The sequence below is a fragment of the Danio aesculapii genome, chromosome 5, assembly GCF_903798145.1.
Source record: "Danio aesculapii chromosome 5, fDanAes4.1, whole genome shotgun sequence".
In the NCBI taxonomy this organism is placed as follows: Eukaryota; Metazoa; Chordata; class Actinopteri; order Cypriniformes; family Danionidae; genus Danio; species Danio aesculapii.
In genome coordinates, this window is record NC_079439.1 from 25,079,688 (window position 1) to 25,097,961 (window position 18,274).

Genomic DNA, 18,274 nt, shown 5'->3' on the forward strand with positions numbered 1-18,274 from the left:
GAGGTCCAAAGTCATGCTTTATAGGTGAATTGGGTAAACTAAAATTGTCCTTATAGTATATGAGTGTGTGTATGTGTTTCCCAGTGTTGGGCTGCGGCTGGAAGGCCATCTGCTGCATAAAACATATGCCAGAGTAATTAGCGGATCCTTCTATTGTGGTGAACCTAATAAATCAGGTACTAAGACAAAGTATAGTGAGTGAGTTATTGTTAATTCACATATTTGTTCTTGATCTAAATCACAACCATTTCAGTTGAGGAAGTTTGTCAGATTAAAGTACAGTTCTGACTAGAATGAAACCAGCACATCTTTTGAAGAATGGCCTCAGTTGAAGCCATGCACAATCTTAATGCTGTCTAAATTGACATGTGATTTGTCAATTTGTTTTTAAACCAGTGTTGTCAGAAGAGGTAAGATAGTACCGTTGGTGTAAGACATGTGTTGACAGGAAATCAACACAGGCTTTCTAGACTGCAAAAAAAAAAAAAAAAAAAAATTCTATAGGGAGTGGCGGAAAATCAAATTGAAAGCCACAAACTTACCCACTGGCATGTGATAAAACATCACACCCACGTTTGAGTTATCATGGTAACAATCTCGATAGTTGAAGTTCAAAGAATTTTATACATGTGAAGAACTTGCAGAACTGGACTTTCTAAACAGCTAAACAGGACTACATTTTTGAATGTATGTAAATTTTTATGTGTGTGTATGTTCATGTTCTTGTTCTTTGTGAACTAGTTAGAATGCTTTGTCAATGCTAAATAGCCTTTATTGATTATTTGCTGGTTGTACACTGTAAAAATGCTGGGTTTCACACAATCGATTTGTGTTGGGACAACATGAAGGAATTGAGTCCTTTAAGTAAGAAATTTAAATGGATTGAGCATAAAGCAATTAAGTTGGTCCTCTGAAAAAACTCAAGAATTGTGTTGTTTTAGCTCATTTTAAATAAGTAGTCCTTGTAATCTTCCTTGTAGTAAAATTCTTTGTAGTATTGCTTATCAACTTACACTCAAACAACATCACAGAAGATTTTGTTATGCAAGCGTTGCTAATGTGGTTAAAAGAACGATCGTGTGCATCATATTTTGGTACGTGTATCACGTGTTGAGATTATAAAATCTTCAGTATAACTGTTTCTCTATAGGAGCACCATTGATCATGCGTATGTAAATGCCACACTTGAACAAAAAGCCAAAAAACTGTCCAGAAGGCAACTTCCCATTGGTTCACTCAGCTCCTGAGTGTGTGACATCATAAACCCATTTTAAGTGAGGCGTGACTCATTCACACTCTCTTCTCTTCTCTTCTCTTCTCTTCTCTTCTACCAGCTTTTAAACCTCTTACTGTCCTGCACTCAAACATCACCAGCCAAAATGTGACCTGAACTCTTGGGCCTCAAGCTTGAGCCAGTCTTCGGCCTTCTCTCTACTCTTCAAAGACCTTCAGCATCAAGCCAGTTTTTTATATCCTCGTCAACAAGTCCAACTCATAACCTTTTTTTTTTATAATAGCTTATGTAAGAGATTTCAGCTCATCCACCGGTGGGGTAGGCAGGCTATTGCACAAAAATAGAATTAAGAAAGCCAGGATAACAGAAAAAGTGTGGCTTGATCTAGTTTAATAAGAGCATTAGTCCATTGTCTGTTTGCTGATTCAGGATGAGTCCTCAGTCCTCAGCTAGATAACTGCACTGTGTAATTGTTATGCCTTATGCAGCCATGGTACGTCAGCAAAGTTTCTTGATTATTACGCATAGTAATTTGTATAATAGCCAACTTTACTGACACTCTCTGACACTCAACTTTTTCTCCCTACTGATTTAAATCCCACAGTACACCATACAAGTGTTTACATATGAATATAACAAAAAATACTTAATTGCTTACCTCTGGTAGATTCATGATCAAGCAAAAGAATGGCAACCTCCTGAGCAGCACACTCTAGCCAGAATAAATAGTTCCAGAGATCATCTACTTACCCTGTGGGTGACCACATGCTTTGTTCATTTTTGTGTACTCTGAGTTTCTGCTTGTTGAGTTTCAGAATACTGAATTTGAAGTTCTGAATTTTAGTTCTGTAGTGACACTGTACAACTATGTGGTTTGAGTGAATATGAATCAATGCAGAGGTTTCCAAACTTTTCAGACGGTGACCCCCAAATAACAATTCCAGTGACTCGCGACCCCTATTATCCTTGGAGGTGGTTACAAACATACAAGTGTTGCACAAAATGGTGCATACACACCAATAGCCTATATAAACAAGCACAATGACAACAGTCTATCAACCCTATACTTTTTTTGTTTAATGTAATATAACCTCATCTAATAACACTGGTGGGCACGTTTACTGCACAAGTCTATTGTTGGTTTAATTTTGGAAAAATCTTTTTAAAAAACTTTTAATGTACTTGAGTGCCATAAAGATCGAAGTTTAACATGGTGCTGTGAATTCAATCTGATGCAGCTGACGCTATTGCTGTGTGTGGGCCTGTAGATTGTGACATCAAGCAAGCTATCCGCAAGACTTCTTTTCATTTATTGAGATAAAAAAAAAAAAAAAGGGAGTAGGTGAATTTTTTTTGTGTTTGTGCACACCCATACAGTCAGACAACAACTTGTATAACTGAATTGTGCAAAATAGGTTCCATTCAAAAGGAACATCATGCTATTGTTTTTAATTATCCATTCAATTAAATTGTCAGAGTAAATTTGTACCTACACATTCAGCACTACTGTTCATCTGATCTACAGCGTAACCAAAGTGGAACAACCAAAGGGTGAGGCAAATAAAAGACAATTTACACTTTTTAGCAAATTATCAATTTAATAACTCATAATATAATCACACCAGTTAACATACTGTCACAATACATGAGGAAACCCAAACCGATAATAAGTTTATTTTTAAAATGTTGAGATTGAACATATTTTTGAATTGTTATTTTCATTCAGTAAGAACAACAGATCATGATGATTTACTGTATGTAAAACAATTTAAATTCACATATGCAAGTACCTGTAACTGAGTTTTAATCAGAGTTTGTAATTCGTAGACAACTTATGTTAAGTTTACTGAAGGAAAAAAAAATAGTTTCGATAAGGTGTTACAGTATAACAATAATAGTTTTTGAATCCATTTAATCATAAAACTGTTTTAAATCAACACTATACACTTACCTAAATGATTTATAAGCAGCAAATGGTCACTACAGATGTTGATGTATAGCTTATGAGAAATATATTTGGCCACAGTTTTTGTTAAAGACTACAAAAATATTAAAATTACACCAGTATAAAATATAAAGCATAAAATCTGTTACGTTTCAGTAAACTATGGGTTTGGACGAACAGCAGCATAATTTTTAATAACTTGAGAAAAGCGAATGATTTTAACCTCATTTGTCTGCGGTTTGAAGTCCTGCCACAGGTACTCAGGTGAAAGCAGTTTACTGGGTTTGTTATAAACAAAGTACTTGTTCAAATGGGACTCCTCCTGCCATGCTGCCTCAATGGATTTAGCTGCATCAATGTCCAGCTGCTCTCTGCAGGTTTTAGCAACCTCATATACATCTTTCACTAAACCACCAAGCACAGCTCCACCATAATAATAATCTCCATCAGAATAAGGGATAAACGCTTGAGACTCAGGCCTTCGCTCATATGGGAATTGCTCACGTGGTGTTTGATAGTAACCAGGATGAAGCACACCTACAAGACGACCCAAAGTCTCTGCACCCCAGCGGCCGTAGAACTTTGTATCCACATCAAGGCTGAAAACATAGTCAGCTTCCTTCACCAATCGACTTTCAATTAATTTCTCCAGCCTCTCCATTCTCCGCAATGTCATCTCCTGCCATCTGTTAGAACTATCAACTGTCATCACGGTCAACTGACGTCCTTCACCCAGTTTCACATCAGGAACCTGTTCTGGGTGATCGGTGAATATATAATAGTGCACATGAAATCCAACAAAATAATTCTGCTCTGCAGACTCCAGGAAATCTTTAAGAAACACTGTATATCTACAAAAAGAGAGAGAATTGATATTTAATAAATATAATTAAATAAAACAGTAAAGGATTCACAACCAGGACAAGCAAAATGCTTACAATAACGATTGTTTTGAAATCATCCTAAACATTAACATTTAAATTACTACAAGTCCACACCATGTCTACAACAGAGGATTGATATGATTTTTAAGCTGAGAAATTCAAATCATTGACCGCCACCCTCCTTTTTTGTAAGGTGAGATGTATTACTTTTATATCATAATACATCAACTAACTGACAGTCATTAATAGAGTACAACTATCTGCTTAATATTTGCTGACACTTTATTTTGATGCTCCACCAACAGACATAGTTAGCTAGATAGGCAAATGTTACTTAATCCATCAAAAAAAAAAAAAAAAAAAAAAAAAAAAAAGTGTATATTATTCAGGTCCACAATGTGTGAAAAAAATGTATAGAGTTGAATAAAACAAAGTGTTTTAAACACATCATAATATTATAAAATGGTCACATGCACAGACTTTCATCAGGTGTTTTCAAAGGACGGACAGTGTTTTCTTTTTGTTTTGACTGGAAGACGAGAGACATTTCCCTGCTAAAATTCCTAGCTCAGACCACATTTGGAACACAAATTCAAGTTCACATGAAGGATCAAGTAAAGAACCAATGGCTTTTGTCACCACTGATCACATGCCACACTCAGGGCCATTGCATCTGATGAAAATCCCCTTTTCAATTCAACCTATGCCTAAATTGTGTGGCGGGATTAGCGGTTTAGAAAAAATATAAATTAGAAAAAAAAAAAAAAAAAAAAAAAAAAAAAAAAAAAGTGTATTATTTTTTTTTTATAATACACATAATATTTTTTCCTTATATACATTTAAAAAACAATCCAACAAATTAAAATTGTGAATGTCTCTCCTGGTGGTGCCGCAGTCAGATTACCGCTGAAGAACCAGTAGCACTATAGCATTCGACTGGTGATTTAGCGACTGTGGCACTGGAACAAAAATGTCTACATTTCCTCCTTCAGGGAAGAAGGGTTATGACAGTAACAGAGACATTCTCTTTCAGTTCGGCAACTCAGACATTGTTGAAAAGATTGTGTGTTAATGTATGGAAAGCGACATAGTTGAATCGGTTATACATTTGGTGAGGAGTGGATAACAGGAGCGTACAGAGTCACAAAAAGTGCGACCTTCAAACATCCCCTGGCCCGTTTATTACCAGAATCTGGGACTACTAAAATGTCCTAAAATGAAGTGAAATACAGTACACATTTGAAAGCTTCCAGTGATTTACACAGAGACTTATGTATAGAAACCGGGAAAACCAGATGAGCTGGCATTTTATAACAAAAAAAAAAAACAAAAAAAAAAAAAAGTGCTCCAGTCAATTTTTAAATATTTTGTTACCACTTCTTCATTCTGTCTGCTGTGCTTGAAGGTGAAATACACTTTTTTTTTTTTTTTTTTTGTAAGGTGAAATGCCCAGTCCTTCCATTACAGCCCAAGTGTCGTTGAAAATGCATTTTGCTAATTTGATGTTGTTAAACGCAAAGTAAATAAAGATCAGAGGAATGGACAGGAGAGATGATAACTCACTTTCCAAGAGCGAAGACTGTAGTCGCTATAGTGACGTTTTGTTGTTTGTAGACTGAATCAATCAATGTGGGATCAAACGTTCCTTCCCAAACAATTGGGGCCAACCATGGTGTAACAGGTACAATTTTGCCATCTGGGCTGTTTAAAATAAAGACAGACACATATGCATATGAATCCAATAGCAAAGTAGAACAAAATTCATACAGAATTAAAGAAAAACAATTAAATGTGTTATAAAAACATATTATTGTATTGTTCTTACCCCACTACGCTGGGCTGATTGTATGAAAGCCTGCAGAATAAATTACAGTCATTTTAAAAACTTCAGCAGTAGTTGATTAATAAAAGTCAGTCAGAAGTGGAATTGTATTGTGCACTATTATTATGATTACAGTTAAAATTATGATTACTGACTTGATTTAAAGGTGTTGAACATGTAAAAATTATCATTCGGGATTATTGCAAATCATTCACATGTTGTCAATTAACAGACACTTTTGTCCAAAGTGACATACAGTCATAAATCATTATGATAAACCAGTTTTATGTTATGTACCTTGCCAAAATGAACTGACAGAACTAGTTCAGGGAAAACCAGATGTCCCATTACATGTTTAATGAAGCTGGTATAGAAGTCAAACAAGGAAGTTTAAGAATAACGCCGGTGATGTGAAATACAAAATTTGGTTGAGTGGATCACATTTCCTTTTTAAGAATCAAAGCTACAACATACAAATAATAAACATACAGATCACAAAAATAAGAGCAGCGCCATTGAAAGTAGTGCGTGTACTCACCCTTGTGGCAACTGCAAGGGAGCACTTTCCTGGTTCTCCTTTGTTAAACTTAAAAAAAAAAAAAAAAAAAAAACAGGAGATAAATAAAAAAAAAAAAAAACACTTTTGTGTTTAAATCTTATTCTGCAGCTACACATGTGTGTTTTCTTTCTTTGATATGCATTCATGTATATAGGAAAGTCAGTTTTTGCTATGTAGCTGCTATTTGTGCAGTTGTTGAGAAGTATGATTTCTTACTCTACACATTTAAATGTATGTGCATAAAGGTGTATGATTCTGAGAATGTGCTTCTACAGTATATGAAGTGTGTTTTAAATGTATTTAAGTAAACATGAGCAGTGAAAGTACTTACTTGAAGCAGAATCTTTGTACTTTAAATCTGCAACAGATACAAGGTTAATATGGGCAATGCTGGAAAACTGCATGATTAAGGTTTGTTGTAACGGGGTCTATAATTAGACTTAAAACTCAGTAATTATCATATTTTCCCATATTAATTTAGCTTTTTTGCATTATTTTTTCTTACTGTGAAGCAGAAATGCAACCCATGAAGGGCTGGAATGTACTATTGAGTCAAGGAGTCAACACTGACACTGAACACGGCTTTATCCTCTTTATCCTTACGACCGGTTTATTCTTTGAAGACCCACAAGATATCCAAATATCCAAAATTAGTATTATTTTGGTCAGTGACTTTTATAGCATTTATAAATTAAGGCTTTACTCTAAACCTAATCAAACAGCTCAAATTAATTTGACATGCTAAATTCAATAGCTCCCTTTTATTTTATGTAAATGTTAAAGTCATTTAATCATGTGTGTAAATTACTTAAAGCGCTACATAAAATAATATGGATTAATAAGTAATCAATCTGCAGACATATCCCATTTAAAGAGTAAATCATTATGAAGTCACCTGATGGAGGAGGAAGTGTAGCCCAAATATATGAGCCTGCAAGAAAACAAAAGCAAATCATGCATGTTAAAGTGTGGCAGAACACCATCAGAATCTTTACACACCACAATTTAATGCACAGAAAAGTTTTAGCTGTTCCTAAATATGGTGCCGTTGTGGCGTCCCCGTTCCTCGTTTTACCGCTATTGTATCACATATAAAATAAACCCAACGGGATGAGATATACCTAGACGTGTTTCAGCATTTGTTGCACTTCGGAAAAAGGCCAAAACTACCAGTCGAATGTTTCGCCGAGATGGAAAACAACTCATTGTTAAATCAAGAGCGCAGTGCTCAGATCGGCTCATCCCTAGCATCACATGACCCGTGTTTACTTTAATATACCATCAAATGTGTAGATAAATAATCTACGGTTTATAGAAAAGTGATTTATTAATAAAAGCAAAAACAAAAAAAGCATCACAAATGTTTTTAGATTATATGAGTCAATTTAACACCCATGAAAAAAATAAACACTCCAGCTATTCATTTTGACAAAAGGCATCAAATCCTCACGACAAAACCTGCAAATTGTGTTTTTTAAAATAATTACATACCCACTCACTAAGCTGCCAATGAACACCAGAATAACGGGATTTAATCGCGTTCTTTTTTTTAAGGTATCGCCTCTATTCATTTTAACAGGTGAACTGGATCGTCTTCTATAATGAGAGAGGGCGGGGTGTGTTGTTATAGTGAGGAAGATTAAGTAACAACAAGCTAACAGCTGTGTCTCTTTCCGAGGCTGGATCCTCAGGAAGACACAGTCGAAGAGACCACTTGCAGTCGGAGGGCGCGGCCTCATCGCGACATTTTTAGGCGTGCATTTACTAAAGAAAATATTTACCAAGAAAATTGAGTATAAGATAGAAATTTGTTTATTAAATGTACTGTTTTATTTTGATTATGAGAACTTGAACTGTAAAAGACAACATATTTTTAATTTGCGTTATTAGGAAAATATCATATAGGCTACATAAGAAAAAGTGAGCTCAATGTAAACCAAACAATCACAAAACAAAAGCACTGGAAACATGTAATGCTCTGTAAACATTTAATTTCATGTGAATGTATTTTTAATTAATTTAAAAAAATTATCTTTCAGAAAACTAGGCTATGTGAAATGTAATAGCCTACCTTTTGTTCTTGTGGCATTGAATTAATAAAAAAAAAGTACCAAAGAAAATTATTTATACAGATTGGGAACCTTGTTTAATTGCTATAAGTTTTTAAATCACCTTGAAAAAAAAGTCAGTAAAAACGTTAGTATTGTTTTACGGTCTTGTAAAATTAAAAATTCTTATGTATATCTAATATTTTTATTAATATTAACTTAATCTAATCATAATCATCTTAATATATTTAGATGTTAGTACGAGTATGTTAGTCTAATTATTTGCATAATGAAAATGATTTAAGAATATCTACAGTATAATCGTGCTTTAAAACAGTGACAAAATTCGCATTAAGATATAAACAGCCACTCTTGCAGTTTGTCACTAAATAAATAGATTAGTGATTTTTTTAACTTTAGCTCATACTTGTTTCTCATCAAAACTTCTGACCCCTCAAATGCTATTCAGTATCTCTGTAGTATATGCCCCGCCCCCTTCAAGTTGTTTCTTATGGTAAAATCTAAAAGGGATACACCTGTGGATAGACATAGCATAATTTTTGTGATACTGTACAACAGGGGTGGTCAACCCTGTTCCTGGAGTTCCACAGAACTATCCTGCAGAGTTCAGCTCCAACCCTGATCAAACACAAACACCGTAGTAACTTGGAACCGATAAGTTATCCTAATTTTACACACATTATTTTTTAAATAAAGTCAATAAATTGCTTTTTACAGAGTAGGATTTGAAGGAGCACTTGTGTTTGATCAGGATTGCAGCTGAACTCTGCAGGAAAGTAGATCTCCAGTAACAGGATGTTTATGTTACTGTGAGGATTAGATTTAGGGTTGGGGTTGGTGTTAATAAATTGCAATGTAATGGGTAATACAATAATATAACAATACTCTGTAATATCACTGTTGTTACATTACCCTGAGGGTTGGGTGGAGGTAGACGTTAATAAAATACAATTATTGGGTAATTTAATAAATAATATAAATGATTCCTGTTAACATCCAGCTGCAGGTGTTTGTATCTCTTCTAGCAACAACACATTTTCATTTGAAGCACTTGATCTCAACCACTCTCACTGGCAGAGGTGTGATAAAAACGAATAGCTATTGGCTGTTTTTTTTAAAGGAGGAGGAACTAGCCTACGATATGTCCCTGTTCTGGCTTCATGTTTCATTTAAGATGGTGTCAAACATCAAATAAAATAATGGTTATTTCAAAGCACTTCACTGGGCAGGGCAGCTGACGGCTGTTATGCTTGCTATAGGTGATATCAGTACCTTGTGGTTTTCCTTACATAGATATTTACATGTTTATTTACATTTATTTATATTTAAATAGATATCTATGGTTTCCTCAGGCACCACTGTTATGTCTGGTGGATCATGTTGAAGCATTAAACTGTAATTTCATGAAACTGTAGTGCCATTTTTCAAGAAAACCTAATTTTAGAAGATAATTTAGACAGAATATATTTTCTGTGGTTACTATCTCAATAGTGTGGACTATTAATATCAGGTAGTAAACAGCAAAAATCAGTCCAAGGCACTCGAAAAATGTGTAAAAATTATTTCACATTTTTTGAATGCCTTGGACTTTTTCCCTTACCCAAAGAGTATTATTTAAGCTACCCCTGAACACTTTTGTTTGATTTTGGATTTTTAATATCAGGTAGTATTTTGTATAAATGTAGAACAATTTAAAAATAATTTCACTTTAAACATATTGCACATTGAACACGCAAGTAGGCATAATATTCGTTAATTTAAAAAAAAGGATTTAAATGTAAACACTGCAAGCGCTTATGCAAGCGCTTACGCTTATGAAGTGAAAAATAAGGTATGAAATTTAGCAGTGGAACAAAAATAGCAGCTTTACTTTTGTTTCTACAGGAACTCTTGCCATTTATTCCTGATTTACATTTAAACTGAAAAACTCAGACAAGTCTTAAAAGTTCTTAATTTTTAGGGATACTGTTGTATGGCTCTTCCCCTTACCCCTACACCTCCAAGCAAAAAAAAAAAAAAAAAGAATGGGAGAATTGGGAAGGGCCAAATGAGAATGGCTAAGGGGTAGAACTGGGATTGGGGCAAAATTATTTTCAAAAAATGAAACGTTAAAGTTTAATCAATCATCGACAAATCCACCTAACCAATTCATCATACTTTTTATTTGTATTGTACTTTCATTCTTTTTATCCACGACTCAACAACCCACTAATTTATGATGCACAAAATCCTTGAACAAATAGCAGCATTATAAACTATGTACAGTAAAGCAGCACAGGTAAATCTCGTTTTCTTGTTTTATAAAAAAGTCATTTTCATTCTGACGTGTCAACACACATCACTTATAAAATGTCAATCATCTTAAATGCCATTCCTCTTAAATACCATTCATCTTAAAACACACAAAATGTTTTCCTTGGCAGTACAAAACAACTGCCAACAGCTGCCAACTCTACAAAACTAACCTTTATTTACAGCAAGGAAGTGATCAAGTGAAAAAAACATATTCAAATCAGTGCTACTATTTTTACAAGCATCAACTCAACTCAATGCATTCAAAGCACAAAAAGTCATCACAGTATTTACTAAATCAAAAGACTGTATTTCTGTCAAATAAATTGACAAAAAAATGTATTCACTGTATTACAGAATAAACATTAAACAAACATTGCCAAAATAAACATTACCCTGCTTATTTTACACATACTGACCAGATACAGGAATAAACTGAGCAGAGGTTTCTTTGTGATAGACTTGATATTGTGAAAAGTGAGACAACAGGACAGCAGAAAGGTTGCCAAGGACAATATTCAAATATGTGACCTCATAATGAAGTGATTTACCTATCAAATTCTTCAGAAAGATTTGTACATACAGTCCTTTTTGTGAATATATAGTTACAGTATAACTAAGGGTTAGCATTGTCATTAAAAACAATCTATGCGTCTTGAGTGTGTTTTCAAAAGTGTACTGTAAATAAAAAAACGGTTTTAAACAGTATTAAAATAGTTTCAACAATGTTTTTTAATCATGTTTTTTTTCCCCACAAAACTAAATGTAGCAGCAAAAAATAATAATAATAAAAGGAAATTCTCTTCTCTATTACCTTGGATCCATTTCAACCAGAATGAAAAACCTGAAATACAGGAATGGCAGTCTAGACAACATAGAAACAAGCCTATAGTCTCCCCCACAATTTCCTGCTTGACTGTGCAAGATATTAATATCATTGTTGTTAATATAAAAACATACGACTGTCACATTCTCATACTGTTTTTTTTCCCATAGACTTAATTTGAAAAAAAAAAAACTTTAAATTGACAATGCTTATTGATGGAAAAATGAATGCAGATATTAAATGCATGCTTACGGAATGAAACCCAACGTCTGGTATTGCTTTGAGTCATTCAATGTAAAAAGACACAACTCTATTTCTGCACTGTGTGAAAAAACTCCTCTCTTTGTTCTTCTTTTTTGCTCATTTTTATTCAGGTTTAGGAAAATGGAATATTTTTCTCCTAATGGAGCAATGTTGAATTATTTAAACCAACGGTTCACAGCCAGATGACCAAGGCCCACTAAGAGGCCTCAGCAGAGTTTCAATGGGCCCACAGAGCGTTATTTTAGTACAATGTCAAAACCATAGTGTTTATTAATAGTTTGAAATTATTGTATGTTTAAAGTTTTAGTAATGAATGAATATTTATTTATTTTAAATGGGTAAAAAAACGAGTAAAAAAATTATAATAAAACTAGTTACTGCCTGGAAATTCATGTAAATTTAACGATTAAAAAGAATTGTATCTCTGAAAAACTTCAAGAATTTTGAATATATCCCATTTCCTTAAAAAAGTCACACACACACACACACACACACACACACACACACACACACACACACACACACACACACACACACACTTATATTATATTCAGCAAATTCAATTATATTCAGCAAATTCAATTATATTCAGCAAATTCTGAAATGCATAAACAAGAACATGAACTGGACACACTCAGTTTAGTAAATTTGTTTTTTGCGTGTATATATACACAGTATATAAAGTGCAAAGAATATATTTAGAATATATACAAATAAAGCACGTTTCCACACAAAAACTCAACAGTTTGCTGTACTTTAAATTTCAAACAACCAAATAACAAAATTGTCAATACATACCCAGTTATTGAAATGCCCACCAACAAAAGAAGAGAAGAATTTATGTTTGGAAGTTTCATTATTCCACCTATTAGGCCCTTATTCGCTTTTAAAACTGAATGCCAAAGACAACAGCATGGGTCGGCTTTAAATTATTATACAAATTTTTTTCTGTCAGAATTAGCCACTGTTCTTTATGAAGGAACCGGTGCTCAGAGAATGAACTCTCTTGTACAGCAGGTAAAGTGGGGTGTTCTGCAGGGGTGGAGCTTTAGGCCGTGGCCATTGCATACACTGACCTGAGCTTGACCACCCCTTTGGCCACCTGGCTCACATTCTCGGTTTCTGTTTGTTTACAACCACAGCACACGTGATTCTTCACATGACCTCAGTGCAGGCACAAGTCAAGCGTGTGAAGAAAACTTGCAGGTACCCAAGAGCAAGAACAGTGAACGGCAGATTGTACATTTACAAAAATTGTGGACAGTCAGCCTAATACAAAACGAATCACGTTTAATAACATCTCTCAAAGCTATATACATTTGAAGTCAGAATTATTAGCCCCCCTTTGAATTTTTTCTTCTTTTTTTGATATTTCCCAAATGATGTTTAGCAAAGCAAGGAAGATTTCACAGTATGTCTATTATTACTTTTTCTTCTGGAGAAAGTCTTATTTGTTTTATTTCGGCTAGAATAAAAAAAGTTTTGAATATTTTAAAAAACATTTTATGGTCAAACTTTTTAGCCCCTTTAAGCTAGATTTTCTTCTATAGTCTACAGAACAAACCATAGTTATACAATAACTTGCCTAATTACACTAACCTGCCTAGTTAACCTAATTAATCTAGTTAAGCCTTTAAATGTCACTTTAAGCTGTATAGAAGTGTGTTGAAAAATATCTAGTCAAATATTATTTACTGTCATCATGACAAAGAAAAAATAAATCAGTTATTAGAAATGAGTTATTAAAACGATTATGTTTAGAAATGTGTTGGAAAAATCTCTCTGTTGAACAGAAATTGGGGAAAAAATAAATACAGGGGGGCTAATAATTCTTACTTCAACTATATATATATATATATATATATATATATATATATATATATATATATATATATATATATATATACATATATATATACATATACATATACATATATACATACATACACATTTTTTATTTATTAATTTATTTATTTTGGATATTTCTGAATATCAACTAAATAACCTGACAAACAAACAAACACACAGAAAAAAAAACTTCCTATTATCTGTCATCCGTCCGTTAATATTACCAATATTAGTTGATATGAATTAATATTTGTCTATTATTAAAGCTTAGTTGTAAGCATTTGAGCTTACATTTTAACTCAAAACTATCATATATATTACTTAAGAATCAAAAAGGTTGACTTTGAAATTTAGTTGTCTTCAGATGTGAGCTGAAAAGACTGATACAATGAAGTTATTTTCTATGAATGTGCTCTAAGATGGAGAATAATTCAAAAAACATTTTGACACAGTCTGGCACAGCAGCTCTAAAAAATATATGAATTGCTGTCTAGCTTACAACTCTGACTGATGGTCAAAAAAGAACATCGAGTAATAAACTGAGTGCTGCGAGGGTTATGATAATACTAAGGTATCGCGTTTACATTTTTTCATTCCTAAATAAAAAGCCTTATTTGGTTTTTAGCTTTAAACCAAGCCTAGTTATCTTTAGGTGATGATTTGGAGTTTTAAATGTCTGAAAAAATTAACAGGACATATGATGATATCTTAGTTGCAGTTATTAAACTATTAAACTTCATGTAAACGAGCTTAATTGTAAATATACAGTTGATTTTGTGTGGTCTAGAAGTGCTACCTTCCAGAGAATGAAATAGCATTTTATTGAGGCTGTCAACTGTTTTTACAGATGTGTTTTATGTAGCATAATTTCACCAAGCCAAACCATTGTTTTTAATGATCTATATATTTTAATATTCAATTAATCTTATTTGAACAAACAATTATTTAAGCAAGATTGTATGGTCTCTTTGTGTGAATCATGATTAATGTGTAGTGCTTGCCTCTAATTTCATTGCCAATAAATTTATAACAGCCTGTCATAAAGCAAATAAACACATAGTCCATGCTGTCATATTTTTTTTCTTTTGATTTAAAACTCTGCCACCTATGTGCTTTTTTGAGTCTTTGATAATCAAGAAAGTCAGCTAACACATGAATACATTATCAGAGGAAATAAAAACAAGAAATACAAAAAAAAAACAAGGAACTGTTACTCCACTTCACGTCCATATAAAGGCAAGTTAACTGTACTGAGTTGCAGGTTCTAAAACAGTTTATTTTATTGTTTTTTTTATGTTGAAAAAATGAATTTCGTGGCAACCCAGACTTGTCGCTGGCCCCAAAAACACATTAGCACTAGTAAAACCTGTCATACAACTTGGCAGACCACTAATACCACACCCACATGTCTATGCAAACAGTAGATTAACATTAGTAGGAAAAGTGAGGGGGGAGCAAGAACTAAATTACTATTGTAATCCAATTAATTAGAGCCAAAAATGATTAATTGTGAGTATTTGTTAAATTCAAAACATTTACCAGGTTTAAAAGAAGTGCATGAAGTGTCAGTCTTCCTTTAGGATAACGAGCTTCCAACATTTTTTAGTATCTTCCTTTGTGTTCAACAGAAAACTCAAACAGATTTGGAACAAGTCAAAGGTGAAAGAACATGATAACAGAATTGACATTTTTGGGTAAACTATCCCTTTAAATGCTATTGTTTGGCAACCTTTAGTGTTAACACAGGAAATAAAACTTCAAATGAATAAGCATAATTAACCAGAAAAATATAACTGTAATACTGAAGTGTGCATGCCATTATTAACAAAAATAAAAGTGAAATCATGTCCCTTGCGTAATAATTAAAGTAATTCCTAATCAAAACTGCACAAAAAGTCACACCCCTTTTTTTGTTCAAAAACGAGCTTCACTCTAACATGCATTATGATAAAGAAGAAAAGATGGTGTCAGTGTTCATGTCAACAAACCCAAAAAAGGAAGAAAAAGCTGTATTACGTATACTGTACAGTCAGGTTAGGTGTGCCTGCTTGAAAACACCTGCACATAGTATTGCCTTGTCTGTCTTCATTTACCCAACATTAAAAACAACCTGTCAGCTCTCATTTACACCGCATGAGAAAACATGAATAAATAACTGTCATTCCATAAATAACATCATAATTTGCTTTCATTAATTAAAAATGTGAATAAGCCACAGAGAAAAGCACCTTTAATAATAAAAGTTAATTATAAGTTTAATGTTTTTGTTAACCTTTATGATTATTGCTCTAAATTATTTCATTTATTTGCTAAAATGTTTCAAGATATTGATATTTCTGTTAGGACAAAAATTGTGTGGATAATTTAATGCCATACATGCGATTGGATGGCTGTAAGACCTTTTGTCCATGAGTAGATTAAAATAACAGCACTTAAAGAATACTATACATTTACTATATGCGGGCTTTGTGACAAGAAACTATGTGACATTTCAACACCTCAAAGCCAGTCTGTACACTTTTTAAGAGGCTACAATGACTTTTATGAAAACCGTGGCAAGTTAGGAAAGAGAAAAAATTTTTTGTATTTCTACAAAAAAGTACATGTTTTACACGTGATTTTAATTAATAGCAAGGATTAAAGAGAGCATATCAAAGAGTTGGAGGTAGATTTGGATGCTTTGTCAGATACTGTATTTAAAACATTGTTTATTATGGCAGTTAAATTGCTGTTTTGTGATGAAAATTTGTAAAAAAATTTAAAAATTAATTTAAAAAAGAGGAAAAAGATTTTGTTTTTAACTTAAACAACTGAGGTTTACTATAGAAACATGTAAACACACAACAGAGATCACAATACTGTTTTCCTCCACAGTTCTCTTCCTGTAAAACGTATAGATCAGTTAATGTTCCTTTTTAACGTTTAAACATTATAAGTTATAGACTTGCACAAAGGAAAGGCAAAACAAATAAATAAAACCATAAAAAGCTATATATATATATATGAATCTCATATTTTTAGTAACATGTTGCCCTGATTGTTAAAGAAAAATTGGCTTGGCACAGAGATCAATAATCATATTTTAACACAGTTTGAGTTACAAAATGTTGTAGAGTGATTTTTTAAAATAAAAATTGCATTGTGCCTATGGCTTTTTTGCTCTTGTATTGGTATGACTGATGAATAAACTCAAGAAGCTAGATTTGTTTAATGTTTTGCTGTGGCTATGGTAAAATAAATAATTGAATCATTAATTATGGAACGATTGCATTTTGCAGTATCTTATAAAGTGGAATGGACATGCGACTACTGGTACTGGTGTGTGTCACAATGTGTTTGGATTCTTCCTCAGAGTTACCCTCTTAAAGGGACAGTCCCCCCCAAATGAAAATGACCTCATTTACTCTCCTTTAAGTGGTTCCAAACCTGTAAAACCTGTAACCCTTGACTTCCATAGTACGAAAAACAAATACTATAGAGTTCAACCGCCAAAGGTTTCCACCTTTCTTCTAAATATCTTCTAAATATCTTATTTTGTGTAAAACAGATAAAAGTCAAACAGCTTTTGAACGAGTGAAGGGGTAGTAAATTACAGAATTTTCAGTTTTGGATGAATTATATACCTTTAAAGTGCTTGCTTAAAATTAGTTCCTTGTTTTAGAAATACAGCTTTGATCATATATTTATTGATACCATTTATTGTGTTATAAAATATATAATCACACCAGGATTAAGACTAAATTAATCTAGTATTAGTTTTTTTTCTAATCACACAACCACATCACAACAGCACTTTGGTTTTCAGAGTTCTGTCTCCTCACATTCATTGTAATAAACGTTTAAAATAAAATCATTTGTTCCAGATCCTCGCAATCTGTAAAACTGCCAATAACTTGTAAACACTACTTTTATTCTAAAAGGATTTATTTTAAATAACCTGTAATACCGGATCTGAATTTCAACCTTTCAACCAAGAAACGCTTTTTAATATGTTCAGCATCCAGTATGTCATTCAAAAAAACAAAAGAATCAAACAAAAGATTCATTGAGACTATTGATGTATAAAGAGTTTTATCAGTTCAAATGAAAAACAGACTTACTAATGAAAAATGTAGACAAAAGACAAACACAATAGGCAACAGTAAACAAATTACAAATGTAAATAAAAAAAAAAACAAGAAAAAAAACATACCCAGCAAAAGAGAGTCCAGCCAAGACAAGAAGAAAGGTATTAGCATTTTGAAGAAGTTTCATTACTGCTGTTTTAGGTTTTGTGTTCTCGTTCCGTTGAAAAGCAAATGTCCATTAGAGGAAGACAGCAACAGAGACATATGGGGAGGAGGAGTGTGTTAGAGTGACGTTAGTGTATGAAACTAATTTAAGTCTGAAATCCCACTCTATTAGTATATGTGAACTTCACGCAAATTCATTTATTTCTCTTTCTGGTATATTGCACTAAAAAACAAGAATTACCTCGAGTGGAACTTGCTGGGCTCGTTAAACGTTGCTGTCAGCAAGGGTCAGCTTTCAT

General features: G+C 33.1%; 1 protein-coding gene across 2 annotated transcripts; it reads right to left on the minus strand.

Moving 5' to 3' along the window:
- Positions 1 to 2,849: 2,849 nt before the first annotated feature.
- Positions 2,850 to 18,052, minus strand: LOC130228465 (globoside alpha-1,3-N-acetylgalactosaminyltransferase 1-like). Of its 2 annotated transcripts, none has more exons than XM_056456893.1 (7): positions 17,936 to 18,052; positions 7,340 to 7,375; positions 6,776 to 6,802; positions 6,424 to 6,471; positions 5,889 to 5,918; positions 5,627 to 5,764; positions 2,850 to 4,030 (listed from the first exon to the last, which is right to left on the minus strand). In XM_056456893.1, exons 1-7 carry the CDS (start codon positions 17,995 to 17,997, stop codon positions 3,340 to 3,342), a joined length of 1,032 nt encoding a protein of 343 aa, XP_056312868.1. In that variant the 5' UTR covers positions 17,998 to 18,052; the 3' UTR covers positions 2,850 to 3,339. The 2 variants fall into 2 exon arrangements, with proteins under 2 accessions (XP_056312868.1, XP_056312869.1); XM_056456894.1 differs by lacking the exon at positions 17,936 to 18,052 and adding an exon at positions 12,694 to 12,788.
- Between the last annotated feature and the right edge of the window lie 222 nt (positions 18,053 to 18,274).

Coding starts and splice junctions, on each gene's coding strand:
- LOC130228465 (XM_056456893.1), bottom strand. CDS start 17,997: ATGAAACTTCTTCAAAATGCTAATACCTTTCTTCTTGTCTTGGCTGGA. Junction 6,472..6,775: donor GTACAAAGATTCTGCTTCAA/GTAAGTACTTTC, acceptor TTTTTTTTTAAG/TTTAACAAAGGAGAACCAGG. Junction 4,031..5,626: donor ACAGTCTTCGCTCTTGGAAA/GTGAGTTATCAT, acceptor CTCTTTTTGTAG/ATATACAGTGTTTCTTAAAG.